General features: G+C 43.4%; 3 protein-coding genes across 3 annotated transcripts; 1 reads left to right on the plus strand and 2 right to left on the minus strand.

Annotated features, from left to right (window-relative positions):
• Nucleotides 1–313: 313 nt before the first annotated feature.
• On the minus strand, nt 314–6374 carry LOC120688405 (protein HLB1-like). Its single transcript, XM_039970722.1, has 14 exons — nt 5798–6374; nt 5065–5187; nt 4881–4950; nt 4604–4714; nt 4245–4328; nt 3212–3262; nt 2765–2794; nt 2582–2644; nt 2414–2479; nt 2139–2255; nt 1981–2016; nt 1518–1637; nt 1106–1276; nt 314–845 (listed from the first exon to the last, which is right to left on the minus strand). The coding sequence occupies exons 1-14, from the start codon at nt 6127–6129 to the stop codon at nt 735–737; spliced, it is 1485 nt and encodes a 494-aa protein (XP_039826656.1). The 5' UTR covers nt 6130–6374; the 3' UTR covers nt 314–734.
• A 103-nt stretch (nt 6375–6477) lies between these two features.
• Nucleotides 6478–13274, plus strand: LOC120688406 (cytochrome b5-like). The gene is made up of 4 exons (XM_039970724.1): nt 6478–6656; nt 6776–6875; nt 12664–12730; nt 12823–13274. The coding sequence occupies exons 2-4, from the start codon at nt 6792–6794 to the stop codon at nt 13071–13073; spliced, it is 402 nt and encodes a 133-aa protein (XP_039826658.1). The 5' UTR covers nt 6478–6656; nt 6776–6791; the 3' UTR covers nt 13074–13274.
• A 476-nt stretch (nt 13275–13750) lies between these two features.
• Nucleotides 13751–16760, minus strand: LOC120688407 (rab GTPase-activating protein 22-like). The gene is made up of 5 exons (XM_039970725.1): nt 16370–16760; nt 16150–16285; nt 16021–16070; nt 15566–15619; nt 13751–15309 (listed from the first exon to the last, which is right to left on the minus strand). Exons 1-5 carry the CDS (start codon nt 16516–16518, stop codon nt 14013–14015), a joined length of 1686 nt encoding a protein of 561 aa, XP_039826659.1. The 5' UTR covers nt 16519–16760; the 3' UTR covers nt 13751–14012.
• Nucleotides 16761–17455: the final 695 nt, after the last annotated feature.

Here is a 17455-nt window from a genome sequence, read left to right on the forward strand (position 1 = left end):
TATAAAAATATTTATAACAGTAGATATAATATAAAAATATGTCCAATCAAATGATATTTATTTGGTATCATAAATATTGACAGTTTTCTTATAAACTTGATCAACTTTAAAAATGGCTTGTCCAAGGACACTTTCTTTTGGGACAGAAAAGTAGCTCCGTAGAAGCCACTGTGCCTTTGACAAAAAAAAATGCATGCAAATGTCACATGGCCATGAGGCCAATAAGCTAGCATGGCCAAATTATAATAGCCAACAGAAAAGCAGCCTAAAAATTTATAACACGATTAATCTACTGTGCAACAATGCTCTGCAATAAACCAAATAGGTCCTTGCCTCCTTGGTGTTGCTGATGAGTCCAGCCTGGACCCTGGAATCACTACACGAGGGCGGGGCAGGCAAAGGCAGCCTTCCAGCAGTAAAGTTGATACAAGGTTACAGAGAAATAAAATAAAAAACTAAAGGATGTCCGGTACATCAGCTGTGAATGCACAATAGTGACACGACCATTTTTACGAACGAAAATGAACACATCACCAATCAGTGGAAAGTATTGAGTTACAAATCAACATATATGATATACCCTACATCTAGAAACAAACTGTGCGATAAATAAACCACAGATGTGGAGACATAATAACAAATCAAAGGCGGGCATTGAACTGATATGGTTGCAGCAGAATCTCCAAAACTTCACACCTCTATCCAGTGGCTGTTTTGCACTTGCACCAACCAATTTAACCAGTGATAATACCGGCAAGGACATCACTCTTTCCTCTTGCAAAAATAGTGTAGACTAGGCGTATGGCGTCTAGCCAACCGTCAAGAGCCTCCCAACTATCGGCAACCTGTCAAAGGAGAGAACAACACGGGCATGATTATGTACTCCACAGCATTTGTTTTGACTAGCGATAGCCAAGGTGGCTACATACATGGCTATGGCATTATGTTTGCTGCTCATTAATTTAAAAGGATCCAGTAAATTTATTCACAAAAAAAAGAATTTAGATGTGCGGTCTACATATAATACTGAACACATTTCAACAGAAGAAAACAACATATAAAAAATGAACAAATGAAAAGTAGTAATAATCCGGCAGGCACATACCAAGAATGTAGGTCCATGAATTGTTTCTATACAGAGGCCGGCGCCACTCGGCAATGTTAGATCAGCACATGCTGATACCGAAACAATATCTTCAACATTTATTCTGACAGGCTTTCTGCCTCTGTCCATATGCCCAGCGGATTGTGATGGAGGCTGGTCAGAAGCACCGGCCTAAAATTTACAGCACACTTATAAGTAACACCCTCTGTTTTTAAATACATGATGTTTAGGACAAGTTAATTAGGTGAACTACTTAGCTTGTCCTAAACATCATATATTTAAAAACAAAGGAACTAATTAGACAACGAGATGACAGAAGATAGAAGAGACACCAGTAACTTGAAAGAGCAAAAAGATTATGTCAGGGACAGGCATGCAAAAGGAAAAAAAGAATGAACATTGTCCGAATTACCTGCTGGAGTCCCTCATGATTCAAGATGAACTGCGACCTCTCCCAATCTTTGTGTGGTGCAATGGCGTTGTTTGCTGGAGGAGCAGTCAAATATCCCACTTTGAGATATGGCAAAGGTAACTGCATGGTATAGGATGCGAATAAGAACAAGTCACATTGGCACAATGAAGAATTAGACAAGATAACATCTAAAAAACAGAAAAATGAACAAAAAAGAAGACCGGCACATTGTCAATTAGAGAAACAAAATTTAACAGAGGTTCGAAGCTCTTGAGGGCTGTCAGTTCTTTTCCCCCTAGAGTATGGGTTTGCAAAAGTAGTTCAATATACCCATGAACAGCTTACTTGAGAAAAGAAACCCCTCATATCCCCAGCTACATGAACTTTTACTATTAGGTAAGGTAACAACACCAAACAAAATGAACTAACAGAGTTTCTTAGAAATAGAATAAATGAATTGTACCATCGAGCGGACTAATCGCAAAGCACTGCGATAGACCTGCATTAGACAAAAGGGCACACTGTCAGCCATAGAGTTTCTAGAAAGAAAAAACAAGAAAGCAACAAGGCATATGATAGTAGAAAGTAAAAGTCCAATAGATTAGATAGTTTGATAGATACCGAATAATTTGGCTTCAGAGCATGAGCAGCTGCAACATAGATAGCAGACTGACTGTAAAGCTCGTTAGGGGAGACATCTGGCTTCCCAGATCTCATGGTATCCTCAGCTAAACCGTACTGCAGCATTATAAAAGGAGATATATTATTGTTACTGCCATGAAACTTAATCAGTATAAATCTATTAAAATTTTATATATATACTGAAAATAAAGTCATTATTTTAGTCAAAGCAAATAAAATATATTATCAGGTGAGCCATGAGGCAGGAAGCACACCAAGACAGTTCCGAGGTTGTATATTGCCCGATGGAAATCAAATTGCAGCTGAATTGCAGCACGGAACTACAAAGACAGCAGAAGGTCAGTGGTTTATCACAGAAACGACTTGTAGTGAGCATACCATAAAAAATAATCCTAGGCACTGTTATTGAGGAGTGTATCTACCTTACTTATAGCTGTTTTTATGATGGTTTGTTTATCCCGAGCAGGAACAATTGCACTCAGCTCCTGCATCGCAAATTCATACTCTTAAAACAAACTGATAGCATAGGTAGCACTCAAGAGCAACTAGGTAGGCTAACTTCAGGAAATAAAGCTAAGAAAACAAAAATTCACAAGATATCATACCTGTAGCCCAAGACCCCAGTTATTGAGAGCCTGCAATAAAAAAGAAAGGCAAGTTGAGAAAGCAGCAACATTGGCTACTAATAAGTCAAGATTAGAAATTTCAAGCTGAAATGATATGAAAACATCCCATTCCATGGCTTCGGCCAAATTCTGATGGAGAATAAACCAAAAAGAAAAAGGTAAGGATGAGCCATAGCACTCTGGAGTGTTTTTGTTTCCTTGAATGGATATATCAGAACAAGAGAAAAACAGCTATTTCTACAAAAGGATGGCATTCTTATAGTCTAAACATGTGTGTGACATTACTTAACTCTTCTAAACCTTGATGGTCTTTGTATCAGTTATGTGGTGCATATTCATCATCCACTTAACTCAAACTGTACCCTTTTTATCTTTTATTTTATCATATAATCTGCAATCAGATAAATATAAGGATTTAGCACTGACCTGTGGGCTATTCCAATTAAGCTGAACAGCCTTCTCATAATTCAGTATTGCCTGTCAAAAAAAAAAGAAAAGGTACATGATGGATTCAGCCGAAGTTCACACATAAACATCAAGCAACACAGCAGTTTATTCGGTTAGATATAGGGATAATTGTTCAACTTAATGATGAAACCCTAGTTACAAAGAAAAAGGAAATCAGGAATGATATCTATCATGGATGAGGGACAGCAGATACATGCACTATTGAAAGGGTGAAATACTGAAATGTCGGTTTCCATTTATTTAGCACAGCTTAAAAATGAAGATGTCAATGGAAGTAAAATAATCCTTGAAGAAAGAAACATTCATTAGAACCATTGATTATTGTGTTACTTCAATGAGGTGCATGCAACGTAAGAATCAGAATGCCAACACATCCCATGGCTTATTTTATAGAATCTTTTATGAGACCAAACTAACAATTTACAAGGAGAAATGAGGCATTTCGATTGTTTCTAAATCCTTGAGAGCTATTCTTGCCCCCAAACACTAAGATGAAAATGTAAATCTAGATGAAATTAAACCTCGAGCATAGTTGGATCATTGCATTGGTAGAGCATGTTCTCAGGTTTCAAGAAAAGGTGTCATATCATAGTACAGAGAGTTCAAGAGCTATCAAGGAAATAAAAAAATGTGATGAACCATGTGTCCATGTCGCTTGCTATCTGATTGCTACTGAATAACTTGTCTGCATTTATTTTATCAATCAAGATTTACAAAATAGGCAACCAAGTATTATATACAGCAGTAAATAGAGAGAACAAAAACAACTTAATATGTGCAAGACATATTGCAAGCCACAATTTGAGTTAATAATACCTCAAGAAAATTTGCGTAAAATTTATAATCATATAAACAACATAAAGTGAAAATTGCACAAGTAAATAAGCGAGAGCCAAGGTGAAACTAAACTAGATTCAAATTTTGTGACAGGATTTACTTGCATTGCTTGCACAATAAAAGTTCATAGAAGTGCAGGACATATTGACTAAACCTGCTTCCAGAGTTCTTCAGCTTCTTTTGTCCGACCTCGCATTTTAGCCCGATCAGCAATAGCAATAGCCCAGTTATAGTATGCCTAAAAGAAAAGAGAGTGTGGCGAAGAACCACCAATATTAAAAAGTTTCATATCTGAGACAATAAGAATGATCAACATTGAGCACTATACATTAGAAATTAGAATCATGAAATCACATTCTGCAGGGTAATCTCAAAATCTCACTGATTTTCACAGACTAACAGAAAATTGCGATTTTTTTGAAATTTTCTTTATTTTTGCCAGGGCCAAAAGCACTGAAAATACTGTAAATTCAAATTCTTCTGATCAAACAATGTATCAAATGATAAACTTACATCATAAAGAGTAGGACAGAGGCGAGTAGCTTCGGCATACTTTTTGCAAGCTTCCTCAAGCAAAGCATCTTTGGAGGAGCTAGAATTGGGATCCACATTGTCCGCACTCTCCTGAAAAATATTTTAAACGAATAAGATACAAGCTCTCCTGAAATCTAAATAACAATCTTGCAGTGTACATTTAACATGCATGCTATTAAAAAAAATTTAATTATGTTTGGTCACAGTTATTTCTTTACCATATAGTAACATGTATAAAAGGAATGTAGATGTGTACCTGGAGGACTAGAGCCCAATTATAATATGCATCAGGATCATCGGGATTCCTTTCAATTGCATTGACATACCTGCATAACAGAACTTTAAAACTTGGCAATAACAAGTAATTACAGATGTTCTCTTAAAGATGTAGGCTGATTGTAACATTAGAAACAGAGTTTAATTAAGGAATATAAGCAAACCTTTTGGCAGCAAAAGAAAGAATCCTTTGGCGTGAACAACCTTCCTCATCGACTCCAGTTACACTATTTATCAAATCCATTGCCACATCATGGTGGGATGAAAACTGTTGCGTGCTATCTTGGCTGAAATGGATTGAAGAAATAAATAAAACTCTTACCAGTGGGGCCATTTCATTATAAATGTGTGTTTACGCCAAGAAACTAAATGGTCAACTAGTTACATTGCAGCAGTTGTGTAACGCCAAGAAAATAAATGGTTGACTAGTTACATTGCAGCAGATATAATGATTAATGCATTTACTGAGAAGTGAGAACCATCTGGTATCCATTATCCGTTATTACAGTTGAAGAATTGTTCACAAGTTCCATAAAAAGCAACGTGCCGAGAAGAAAAGTGCTTCTGTATCCATACCTAACTATACAACAATCCAACCAGAAGATGGTAAGATCACCGACTACTGCCATTCATAGAAACAATTATGCTGGCGTTCTAAAGCAACCAACAGTGCAATTCAAGTTGTTAAGGTAGACCCAAATATGATGATACATCTCTACTAAAGCCAGCAGCTAATCACCGAAATTAAGCAGCAGCCGCATAATTCACGTAGCCGAAGCAGATCCAAAGCGGACTGGGCTAAAAACCCAATGCCGCAAACCTAACCAAGTCACAGTGATCCAGTACACGGAGCGAGATCTAAAATGACGCGGCAGCGAGACGCGACGCAGCACGAACCTGTAAGACGAGCCCTCAGTGTCAGCGGATCCGATCCCGTTCCCGTCCCCGAACGCAGATCTCGAGCTGCCGCCGGACCCCGTGGCCGCCGCCTCGCCGTCCTCCTTGAGCTCGCCGAGGAGCTCCCGCATGGTGAACGGGCGGGAGCCCTCGGCCCCCAGCGCCGCCTTCGCCTCCTCCTGCTTCGCCGTTGCCGATCGCGGCGGCTCCTCCTCTGGCTCCTCCTCCTCCTCGACCTCGACCTCGACCTCCGGCGCGGCCTCCTCAGGCTCTAGCGCGCCGTTCGCGAGACCCTCGGCGCCCGCGCGCCTGCTCTCCGTGGGCTCCTCCATGATCACTCCTCGGGGCTCGCTCGCGCGCGCGCCGCGGGATCTGTGGGAGCGGAGCGGAGCCGCGAGCGTGTGGTGGTCACTGGTCGCTCGTCTCGCTCCGCACGGCCGCGTGGTCACTGGTCAGTCACTGCGCGAACGGCGAACGGGAACCAGCGAGGGGCCGAGGCGGGCGTCGCGTCAGCGGAGGTGGGGGAGGGGGAAGCTTACGTGTCATCAACCTCCTCCCTCTCATGACATTATGGGCCGGGCCGGGGCTGGAAGCCCAACAAGAGACGAGACGAAGGAAAGGCGGCCATGTCCAAGCAGCTGGCTCTCAAGGGCATTTTGGGAACGCCACCGCTGTAGCGCAGATGGGTAGGGGAACGGGGCGGGGCGCACCGGGCTCAAATGCCGGCACGAGCATCTCGTGCGGAGGCTGTCCAAATCTTGCGATTCCTCTTCGCATCCCGCGCGCCAGCGCCAGCGCCAGCGCGACGCAGGCTTGACCTCCCCGGCGGCCTCCGCCTCCGTCTCGAAGCGCGGCGCAGGTGAGCCAACGCCCGCCGGCCAACCACTATAGCAACCCAACCGCTCCCGCCTCAACGCTCCATGCCTCGATTCCGTGGCTGCAAAGCGCTAACTCTTTCGGATGGGAATTTTGGCTCAGGGCGTAGGGTTCTGCTATGGCCAGTGACAATGTGCTTGAGTTCGAGGAGGTCGCCAAGCACAACGTCACCAAGGACTGCTGGATCATCATCGCCGGCAAGGTGCGGCTTTTCTGCTTCCGCCTCCCCTCCCCCATGTGATGCCATCGGGTTTTGGATGGCTGGTGACCTGACTCTGGTTGTTTCGTACCCTTGTGTGGTATGGTTATGTGAGGTTGTTGAGTGTTCTTGTTGGTGAATGGTGATTGCTTTCGTTTCCTTCCGGCTGCGAAGGTTTTAAGAGTCGGGGAGAGCTTTCTGTTCGATGATAAGTTTTTTTTTAGAATAATTGATGGTAGGTTGGGTTTCTTGCGGCATGAGAATTGAGTTAGTTGTGGCATCCATCTTAGGTACATGAGGCCTTCCGCGACTCTTGCAGAGTTTTCCTCAACCATATCCACTCATTTGCTGAAACTAAACTGGCGTACTAGGAGTAAAACATAAACCTATATTTAGTGAGGTCAAATATCAGTGGTAGTGAATCATCAGTGGGTCACTCAATCCAAGTCCAGTAACTGGCATTCATAATTTCAGATCCACTTCATGTTGTTCCGTGATCAGTATTTATCCGTTCCAGATCCAGTAACCACCTTTTAGGTCCACTTCAGGTTGCTTCATATGCTTGGATGATTATTGGACAAATAACTTATCATAGGGCTTATAACAATCCAATAACATAGTAACGTCATATTGTAGAATTTACCACAAGGATGGGGCTTTAAATGAGCACTTTTCTTTATCATGAAACGACTATATTACATTACAACAGAGAAAAGCTGGTTTGTTCTTATCCTGCTTTTTGCTTGTACATGGCAGAAAAAAAAACGAGTAAGTTAATATATACATCCTCAAAAATAAAAATATATCATATCATAAAATGAATAATGCTTCATGATTGATATTTCACATCCAAACAAATTGGCGTGTTTGCATCATGTGTGGCCACATTACAACAGAGAAAAGCTGGTTTGTTCTTATCCTGCTTTTTGCTTGTACATGGCAGAAAAAAAACGAGTAAGTTAATATATACATCCTCAAAAATAAAAATATATCATATCATAAAATGAATAATGCTTCATGGTTGATATTTCATATCCAAACAAAATGACGTGTTTGCATCATGTGTGGCCTGTATTTTTCTTCATATAAGGGCACAAACCCATTTACATACTAGCAAAGTTCAGCTAGGTGCTAGGCGGAATCTAGGCGCTGACCCATTGCCTAGCGCCTAGTCGGGAGTACTCGGTCCTAGGCGCTTCTAGGCGTTTTTCTAGGCGTTTTGGCAATATAGCCATAAATTATATATATATTATATATATAACTATATATATATGTATATAACTACTATATATGAGTCACTGTAAGTATAAAAAGAGGGCCAGTAGACATATCTGATTCCTAGCTGAGCTTACTCTTGCATGTTCCTAGCTCCTGCAACACATTTTGACAGCTAGTAGTTAGTAAATTAGTCAATAGACAGCTAGCTGTTCATAAAAAAAATAGAAAACACTAAATTGTGACTTATCTGGATGATTTCAGCAGCCTCCCATCCATGAGCAGTTGAGCACACCATATCAGCAGCTGGTAATTACAATACAAGTGGATAGGACAGTAATACAAGTGCACAACACAATTTATAAATAAAGGACAGCACAAGCACATAGTTCTTAGTTCAGGTCTCACAAATCACAAAAGAAGACACACAGACACAAAGTGACACAGCTGCAGTTCATAAGACTAGGGCATCACAAAAGGCTTCACTACTAGATGGAGATGGTCCAGATCATATTTCATCTTCACTGTAGCACAGATCTTCATCTTCATACTCTTCTTCTTCAGACTCAAATTCTTCTTCTGCATAGAGCTCCCTCACTCTTGCACTTCTAAGCAGCTCAAGCTGTTCATCTGCTCCCACTGCCTCTCCAATGACAGACCAAGGTATCCTTGTGCCTTCCATCTCATCTTCCTCCTCATCTCTAAAGTCAACTAATGCACAATCATCCCCACCCTCTTGGAGAAAACCTTGAGCTTCAGTTGTATCACTAGACAAGAGAACATCAGTGATTTTGTTTGACTTGATCTTTTCTCTCTTACTAAGCAGCTTGGAGTTGAATTGGATATACACCAGCTTGTTGAGGCGGGTTGTAGTAAGCCTATTCCTCTTCTTAGTGTGTATCTACAATTTAAAAAGACAATTCTCAGTTCTACAATTTAATTGTAATGCTGCTGAAACTGAAATGTTCATAATAGATAGGTACTAACCCCTTCAAATCCACTCCAATTTCTTTCACAACCAGAAGAGCTTTTTGTCAAAGATAGGATCCTTGTAGCCATCTTCTGTAAAGCTGGTGTTTCATATCCATACAGTCTCCACCATGATGCTGAAATAAAAAAACACCTCTATTAGTTTAGAAAACAGCAAACAACAAACAGCCATGAGCCATGCGCTTATAGGAAGTAGCTCTACTTGGGTTGTAATCAAAGTTTTCAAAAGTCCTAGCAAGCTTCTTGCTAAAGGGTCCTTCTCTATTCTGAAACTTCTTTAGTTCAATGTTGGCAGCCTGATGTTGCATGTGCTCATCATGATAATAAAATTTCTCAACACAAACTATAAACCCTTCTGATATTTTGGGCTGATCAAAGATTGATGGGCCACTATAGCTATAGTGAGGATTCAGCAAATAGGCTGTCAAATGCAATGAAGAATCAAGTCTTCCATTCATCTTCTTGTCAATAATAGCTATTACATCCTTGAACCGAGCCTCAACATTTCCAAAGGCCTCTTTGATCTGTCTCTTTGCCTTTAGTAATTCTCCATAAAGGAAACCCATGGATGGCCTCACATCCCCATCAACCAAACGGAGGACTTTGACCAATGGCTCAAAAACAGTCAATGTTAGCTTCATATCCTTCCAAAAGCTTGGACTCAATATAGTTGTTGCCTCTTTTCCTTTCTTTGATTTCACATCCTTCAATGAGTCCCACCTACTATGAACCACCATCTTCCTTAACTGGTCCTTCTTCTCTTGGATGCTACTCAAAGTGAGAAAGTTTGAAGCAAACCTAGTCACCCCTGGCCTCACTACCTCTTTCCCCTCTGTGAAGTATCTCAAGCACTCCAATGTCCTTGTGTGGCCATAGACAAATATGGTAAATGCCTTTGCTTGGTCAACCACTTTCTTGAACCGAGTCATGTTGCCAATTCCTTGGAGCATAAGGTTGATTGTGTGAGCTGCACAAGAGGTCCAAAATATGTGTGGTCTCTTCTCTTCCAATAGCCTCTTTGCTCCCATGTTGTTAGAGGTATTGTCAGTCACTACTTGCACCACATTGTCTACACCAATCTCTTCAATTGCTTTGTCCACAAGATCAAAGATGACCTCACTGGTATGTGAGACATGTGACATCTCCTTAGAGCTGATGAAGGAGGTTCCATCAGCACAATTGGTGCACAAATTCATTATGCTTCTCCTCTTCCTATCTGACCAAGCATCAGTCATAATAGAACACCCATTTTTCATCTTCTCGGCTTCACGCTCCTGCAGCAAACTCTTGGTTCTTTCATATTCTTCTTCCAGCAACTTCCCTCGCAGTGCATCTTGAGTTGGAGGTACAAGTCCTGGACCAAACTGTCCAATTGCTTCACACATTTGCTTGAACTCATCATTATCACATGCATTGAAAGCAATTGCTGCCAACACAACATTGAAAGAAGCATAATTAGTGTTCAGTACAGGAAAACAACATCAAATGAACTTTGAAATGTAAAAACAGCATAGTATACTAGCAATTTACCATGTGTATAGGCCCATCTTGCAATGTACTTATGCACCTCATTGGTTCTTTCTTTCCAAAGTTCCTTGTTCAGCTGCTGTTGCTTCAAAGAATCAGACTTGGTAGCTTTAGGATCAATAGCACGTGTCCATTTGTCAATGAGTCCTAATTTATGGGGCTGTGAACTTCCAACACATGTGACTTCATCTGAATCTGTTCCAACCCTAGATACATGAACTTCCTCTCTAATTTCTAGCTCACGAACAGTCTTCTCCTCTCTCTTCCTTTTTGCATCAGCTAGTGCCTTCTTGCACTTCTCTTTAGCCTCCATAGCCAGTGGTGTTCTTGCTATGCATTTCTTCACATTCTTTCCTTCATGAGCCAAATGCTCCTTCAACCTATGAATCCCTCCTCTCATCTCCTTGTCACAGAGCTTGCACTTCACCTTGTCCTTGTTGCTAGCATCAACAAGAACACCATATTCCCATCCAACATCATCTGAGTTCCTTTTCAGGAGATTAGTTGCCTCAGTTCCTGCATCTGGTGCAAAATCACCTTGTTCTGTCGACATCCTACATTCAAATTCAAGAGTTCACCAATGAACCACAGTACAGAGAACAGGGAACAGAGCATGCACATTAGACATTAAGTAAACTGCAACTGCAATCATTCAGTAGGAAATCTGATCTGTTAACTAATGATGACAGCAGCAGTAGTCTCATATTCAGTAGACTCATTCAGTAAACAAAAGACTTCACTGACTGAACAAACATATGCAGATTCAGTCATACAGGGGAGATGAGCAGGGGAGGAGCTGCCGGCATGGGAGGGAAGGGAGCTCACCTTGGGTACTTGGGGTGGCCGGCGGGGAGGAGTTCTAGTCGAGGACGAGCAGAATGGCGGCAGCGAGTCAACGACGAGCAGGACCGGCGGCGCGCAAGTCGGGGAGGAGCAGGGGAGGAGCACAACTGGCGGCGGCGAGTCGACGACGAGCAGGACCGGCGGCGCGCGAGTCGGGGATGAGCAGGGGAGGAACAGGGGAGGAGCAGGACCGGCGGCGGCGAGTCGATGACGAGCAGGACCGGCGGCGCGCGAGTCGGGGACGAGCTTGGACGAGCAGGGGAGGAGCAGGACCGGCGGGCAAGAGGAAGAGGACCGGCGGCGGGGACGACCAAATCTTGCGCGGGGACGAGCGAATGGCGCCGCGCTCCCTCCTAATCCTCCCGCGCCTGGGTCTTGTTGCCGCGCGCGGGCCTGGCCGCGCGGGAATTCCTCCCGCGCTCCGATTTGGCGGGCCAAAATTGGCCGCCCTCGCGTTCGCGCGCCTACGCGCCGCGTCCGCGGCCGCCTAGTGCGACTAATCGCCGCCTAGCTCCGCCTACTCGCCGCCTAGCTCCGCCTAGCGCCGCGATGCGCGACTATGCCCCTAGTCGCGGCAACGGGCTTCGCCCAACGAGTAGTCGCCGAGTAGTCGCCGCCTAGCGGAACTTTGCATACTAGTATCAGTGTGTCCTTATATTATATATATATAGGTTTGTGCTGCACCAGAAAATATTATTTTCTAACATTCTGTTGGAAAAATGTGTACCATGTTCTTGTTTGCCAAATTCAACTTGAATTTCTTTAAGAAAAAAAAGGAAAACAGAAACTTGCCTTATGCTCTCGTTTGCCAAATGTTTTGCTATTCTTAGTGTAGCTGATGCTTAATGGCCGTGCTATTTTCGGAAATAGGATTTTGGACCTATGCTACCGTAGATTTATTCTCACCCTAGTATTGTTGTCAGTTGTCACAAGATGTAACATCCGCAGATCTTCCCGACATAGTTGGACTTTGTAGAAAAAAAATATTGCAGATACAAATATGCGATGACTATTGTTAGCTAACTGCACGCCTGCGCCTTTTCCACAAATTAATATTGTTAAAGTATAAGTAGATGTGGTGGTGTAAAATATTGTAACATCGAAACCTTTGCTTCTTCTGTCTGTAATGTTCCGTGTTTCTTTTCTATTACTCTAAAAAAATGGAATAAATGACTGGAAATTTCTGTCATCTGTGTTGCAATATGAGTAATTCCAGGTTTATGATGTCACACCCTTTATGGATGAGCATCCTGGGGGAGATGAGGTTTTGCTAGCTGTAACTGGTGAGCCATACTTCCCTTGTACTTCATAGTTTCAGCCTTCAACCCTGCTGTCTTAATATTGAAAGCCAATACCTGCTCTTAATTGGAACCAGGGAAAGATGCTACTGCTGATTTTGAAGATATTGGCCACAGCGATTCGGCTAGGGAGATGATGGAGAAGTACCATATTGGGCAGATTGATGCTTCAACCATCCCAGTAAAGCGTACTTATGTGAATCCCCAGGAAGCTCCCAGCCACGTGGACAAGGATAATGACTTCCTCATCAAAATCTTGCAGTTTCTCGTTCCCATTATGATCCTGGGACTTGCGTTTGGTATCCGGCAGTACACCAAATCGGAGTAGCTCAACTCGTAGAGGTTCACCTATGTGAAATGATTTGGATGAAAATAATGCAATAACTGTGTATTTGTCATGTAGAAGAATGTTATCTCATTGGCCATAAGTACTCTGTACTATGAACATGTTTGTGCCCAAGCGTGTGTTCTCCCGTGAACTGAGATATGAGATGATATCTGAAGCTTCCTTGAAAGCCGATGCCATATATTTGCAGTTTTCTTTATTTTCATCTGCGTTTGATTGAGATTTATATATTTTTTTAGATGGGAAAAGATTACGATAACCATCTGGCCAGACAAATTACTGACCGCCAGATCCTCAACAAACCCAGAGCCCCATCAGAGATCGGATCAACCAAGCAACCAGATCTACCTCAACTTTGGCATTTGCTGAGCAGTGAGCACATTACTGTGGTTGAGCTAGAGTAAAATTATACGCCACACGTTTTGTGCCAAGGAATTATTTGCATCCAATGATGTCATGGATCAGTTGTGGTTGTGGTCCAGGGCTTTGCCTCTCCTGGAGTGAGACTGAGGCAGCATCCCGTTTTGATCACGTTATTCTTTGCATGGAGTGAGACTCTGGTGTTCTCCGCATAAAGAGCCGAAGAAAACCAGATTCACCAATTTCCCGAATCATGTTACAGTCACATGAATTAGTGGAAGCAGCGAGAGGCAGGAACAAACAAAAACAGAAATTGTAATACATCAAACTATCAGAGTAACAGAAGAACGACTCAATCTAAGGGGCTCTATCCACCGTATCCAGTATGCTTGCTCAGTAAAAATGTCTGGCATTGCCAACAAGCTAGCTACCTCCATCACCATGTTTCTATCCATTACTGGTACCTCATGTTACCATACAAAGAGATTCGGTATAACAGAACTATGAAATTGTGATAGTGTGATCTAATACAACAAATCGCACAAGAAATGAACATCACAGCTATTCGATCCTATCGTGAAGTGTGACCACCAGATCATGTGCATCATCCAGGAGCTTCCAAATGTCCAGCTGCCCAGCCATGCTGTTACACTCCCTTATGATCTCATCCATGCTGCTGTAGCTTTCTATGATCAGTTTACGCTTCTGCAACACGCTTGCTGCAATCGCATATAGTAGTAGGTCATCCGTTGGAGGGGCTCCCAGCCGCATTCTTCTCCAAGATGACTTTGCAATCCCAGCACGGTTTGCTGCCTGATCAGCCCACATCACCTCCCAGAGACATAGGGTCTGCTCGAAGGTGAGCTCCCTCCGGAACATTACGACCACCATCCTGTAAACAAAAAAGCAGTCTTCGGCTTGGAGCATCTCCAGATGTCTGTAGAGATGGAAGTCCTTGTACTTGATTATCCGGGCCACCATGTTGAGTTGCCGGCGAATACCCACTTCATCAAGCCTGAAATTGTGGCGGGCTTTCCTCATGAAACCTGCAAAGCACCAGAAGGCTTCATCATCTTCCTCTAGAACAGCAAGGAGAGGCGCAAGGAGGTCACTCATGCCCTGGCAATATCCAATTTCTTGGTCATAGATTGCGTAGGCCTCAAGTATAGCAACAAGGCGTGATGCATGGTAGATCCGATATGGTTCTAAGTGTTCGTAGTCCTTGAGACAAACAGCTTTAGCAGATTCAATTGCCTTCTCCCTGGAAACTGAAGCCTGAGACGGAGAGTAGGAAACCCATTCATCATTAGCACGGACTGCATCCAAACGAATAATGCGCTGCCATGTCTCAAAATCCTCAATTGCCCGTGCAGACTTCACAGGGCGGGCAGCCTTAGATAATTCAATATCATCCATATTTCCTCCTGTGCAGGAATATCTGGGGATACTTTCTTGTTCATCATCTAACGAAGACTCACAAACTGAGGCCAAGTCCTTATGAGATGTTTCTACATGAGTTACATCACTTTTCTCACTCTCTTGCTCGTTAGATGAACTAGATGAAGACTGGCTATCATCCATCTTCTCAGGCTTTGTTTCCGAAGTGTCATCCTGCAATTCTTGCTCTGTACTGAGACATGGATTTCCTTCCTCAGTTGAGATAGCCTCTTCCACACTAGGACTTTTAGGAACTTCTTCAGATTCAACAGGACTAACACAACCAGATTCTTCACCTTTTTCAGAACTAATCCCCCCTTCAGGGTCGACTCCAGCTGTTTTATTTGTTGATTGCTTGCTATCTTCCATGCTGTATGCGGATTTTCGCAAGCAATGTTTCCTCAGTAACAGATATCCCTTCCTACATAAGATCAGCCACTGTTGTCAAGTTCAGCTTAAGGCAATCAGGACAAAGAACATCTAACAAAATAGCATCCTTACATGGAGAACGTGTTTCTGTAGTCTGTACTAATTAAAAGAAAAAAATAAACAGCAATGCCATAGTGTGGAGAGCCCTCGGGCAAATTTATTTTGATCAACTTCACTCCAACATATGCAGACATGAAGAATAGATGCAAGATAAAAAAAGAGATAAAATTTTATGCTGAAGTTTGTACCTGTTCTGGGCCTTAATGGCATCTCTTTCCGCTTCAGAACTGTCATGGCTATAACTGCATGAGGGTTGAAAATCAGATTACTCAGGCTATTATCCTGAACACAAGCATACAAAGCTTATGAAATTTGTCAGCATATCATTTCTTACTATAGAAAAAATATCTTGTTGAATTGTGCCCATTGAAAGCAAATGCTACAAGATAATTATCACTCGAGATTTAGTCTTATGTATAACTAGCATATTGATGAATCTTGTTCTGCCTGTTTAACCAGCCCAATAGCCTGTAACTGTGTAAGTTCAGATCGATACTATTACGATAGTTGAATCATTTGCTAGAGAACAAAAAAGATCTAGCATGGATATCTCATGTTCAAGCATCTTGTGAATCTAATATGCGTCACTAAGCTCTTCTACAAGTGTATTGGGACCGACATTCAGAGTTTCCAGATTACTTACACTCCCAGAAGGAATGGCCAGACCAATGCTCTGATACTCGGTTCAATCCCCTGAAACATAAACACATGCATCAGCCCCATAACTTCAGAAGGCTGCAAAACAGCAGCATCCATGGTTGCTGCGACTTACTCCGCTCCGAACTTTCTTCACAAGCTTCACTCCGCCGTCCTGAAGCTTCCCCTCCGGCGTGAACAGGCCGCGCCACTCCTCGGCCGTGAGCGGCGCCTTCCTCCGCCGCCGCCACCACGGGGATTTGAGCCCGCCTCTGCATCGAAGCACGCGTTGAGGCAGGGAGCAGCATAAACGGTTTCAGAAAAGGGTGGGGAGCGGGACGCGGGGGGCGGCCGACCTGCGGGAGGAGACGACGACGGCGACGACCACGAGCCCGGCGGCGGCCGTGACCCCGACAGCTACGGCGGTGTTCCAGCGGCCCCCGCCGGCGAGGGGGCCGCCGAGGAGGCCGGCGGACACGCGCTCGACGCAGCCCCACACCCACATCGGGCGCAGATGCCCGGCGGATCGCTCCACGGCTCCCCCTCCGGTGCTATCCCCGCCGCCGCCGGTGGTGCCCTCGATCGGAAGATTCCGGCCTCCCGGTGACTTTTTCGTTTCCGGTGTCGGGTGGTGGCATCACAGAGATTTCGAGGAAGTGGTGCGTGGCGCGGTGCCGGACGTCACCGACGGGCCGCGTTCGTGGCCTTCACGGATCACGGCCACGAGCCCGGTCGGGCGCGGCACGCCGTGGGTCGGTTCGGCGCCTCACTTGCTGCCTTGCTGGCTCTCCGTGAGACCGTGACGTGTGTTTTTTTTGAGGTCACAGGGCGGACCTGTAAAATTTATCCATTGACGTCATGAAGCTCTAATCTTACCAAATATTTAGATTATTATTTTAGTATTATGTGCTCTAATAGAAGGATGTTACACAAGTAGTACTCTAAAACCATTGGTGTCACGTGGACTCTGACACCAATGATGACAATGCAGATTCGCCTCTTGGTAGAGAGTCTACATCTAAGTAATTTTCCATGATGTGATTAGCCAACTAGTTTAGTTTTCAATAAAGGAATGGTCCAATATTCTGTCCTCTACATCACGATGCAATATATCTAGTTATTATTATAAAAAGCTAACTTCTTTATGGATGAAAATAGCGAAGGAGGTAATTTGTTTATAAATAAAGCCTATTACTAAATTATTATCAATTCTTTGCAAGACCTCTGTAGCAGATTAGCAGTGTCCTCTAAAGGTTGAGAAGCCCACTAATATTGTGGACCGATCCTCCTCCTTAAATAAGGATGAGGACATGATTTAGAGCAGTGTCAACAGTTTACCAAACAGATCTCCATTGCCTCCATTGAAGGGAGAGACTATGAGAGTCACACTACTTTAGCGATACAAAAAGTTACAACCCGCTTGAGGAACACTCTCTAGAAGG

The sequence above is a fragment of the Panicum virgatum genome, chromosome 9N (assembly GCF_016808335.1).
Source record: "Panicum virgatum strain AP13 chromosome 9N, P.virgatum_v5, whole genome shotgun sequence".
NCBI lineage: Eukaryota > Viridiplantae > Streptophyta > Magnoliopsida > Poales > Poaceae > Panicum > Panicum virgatum.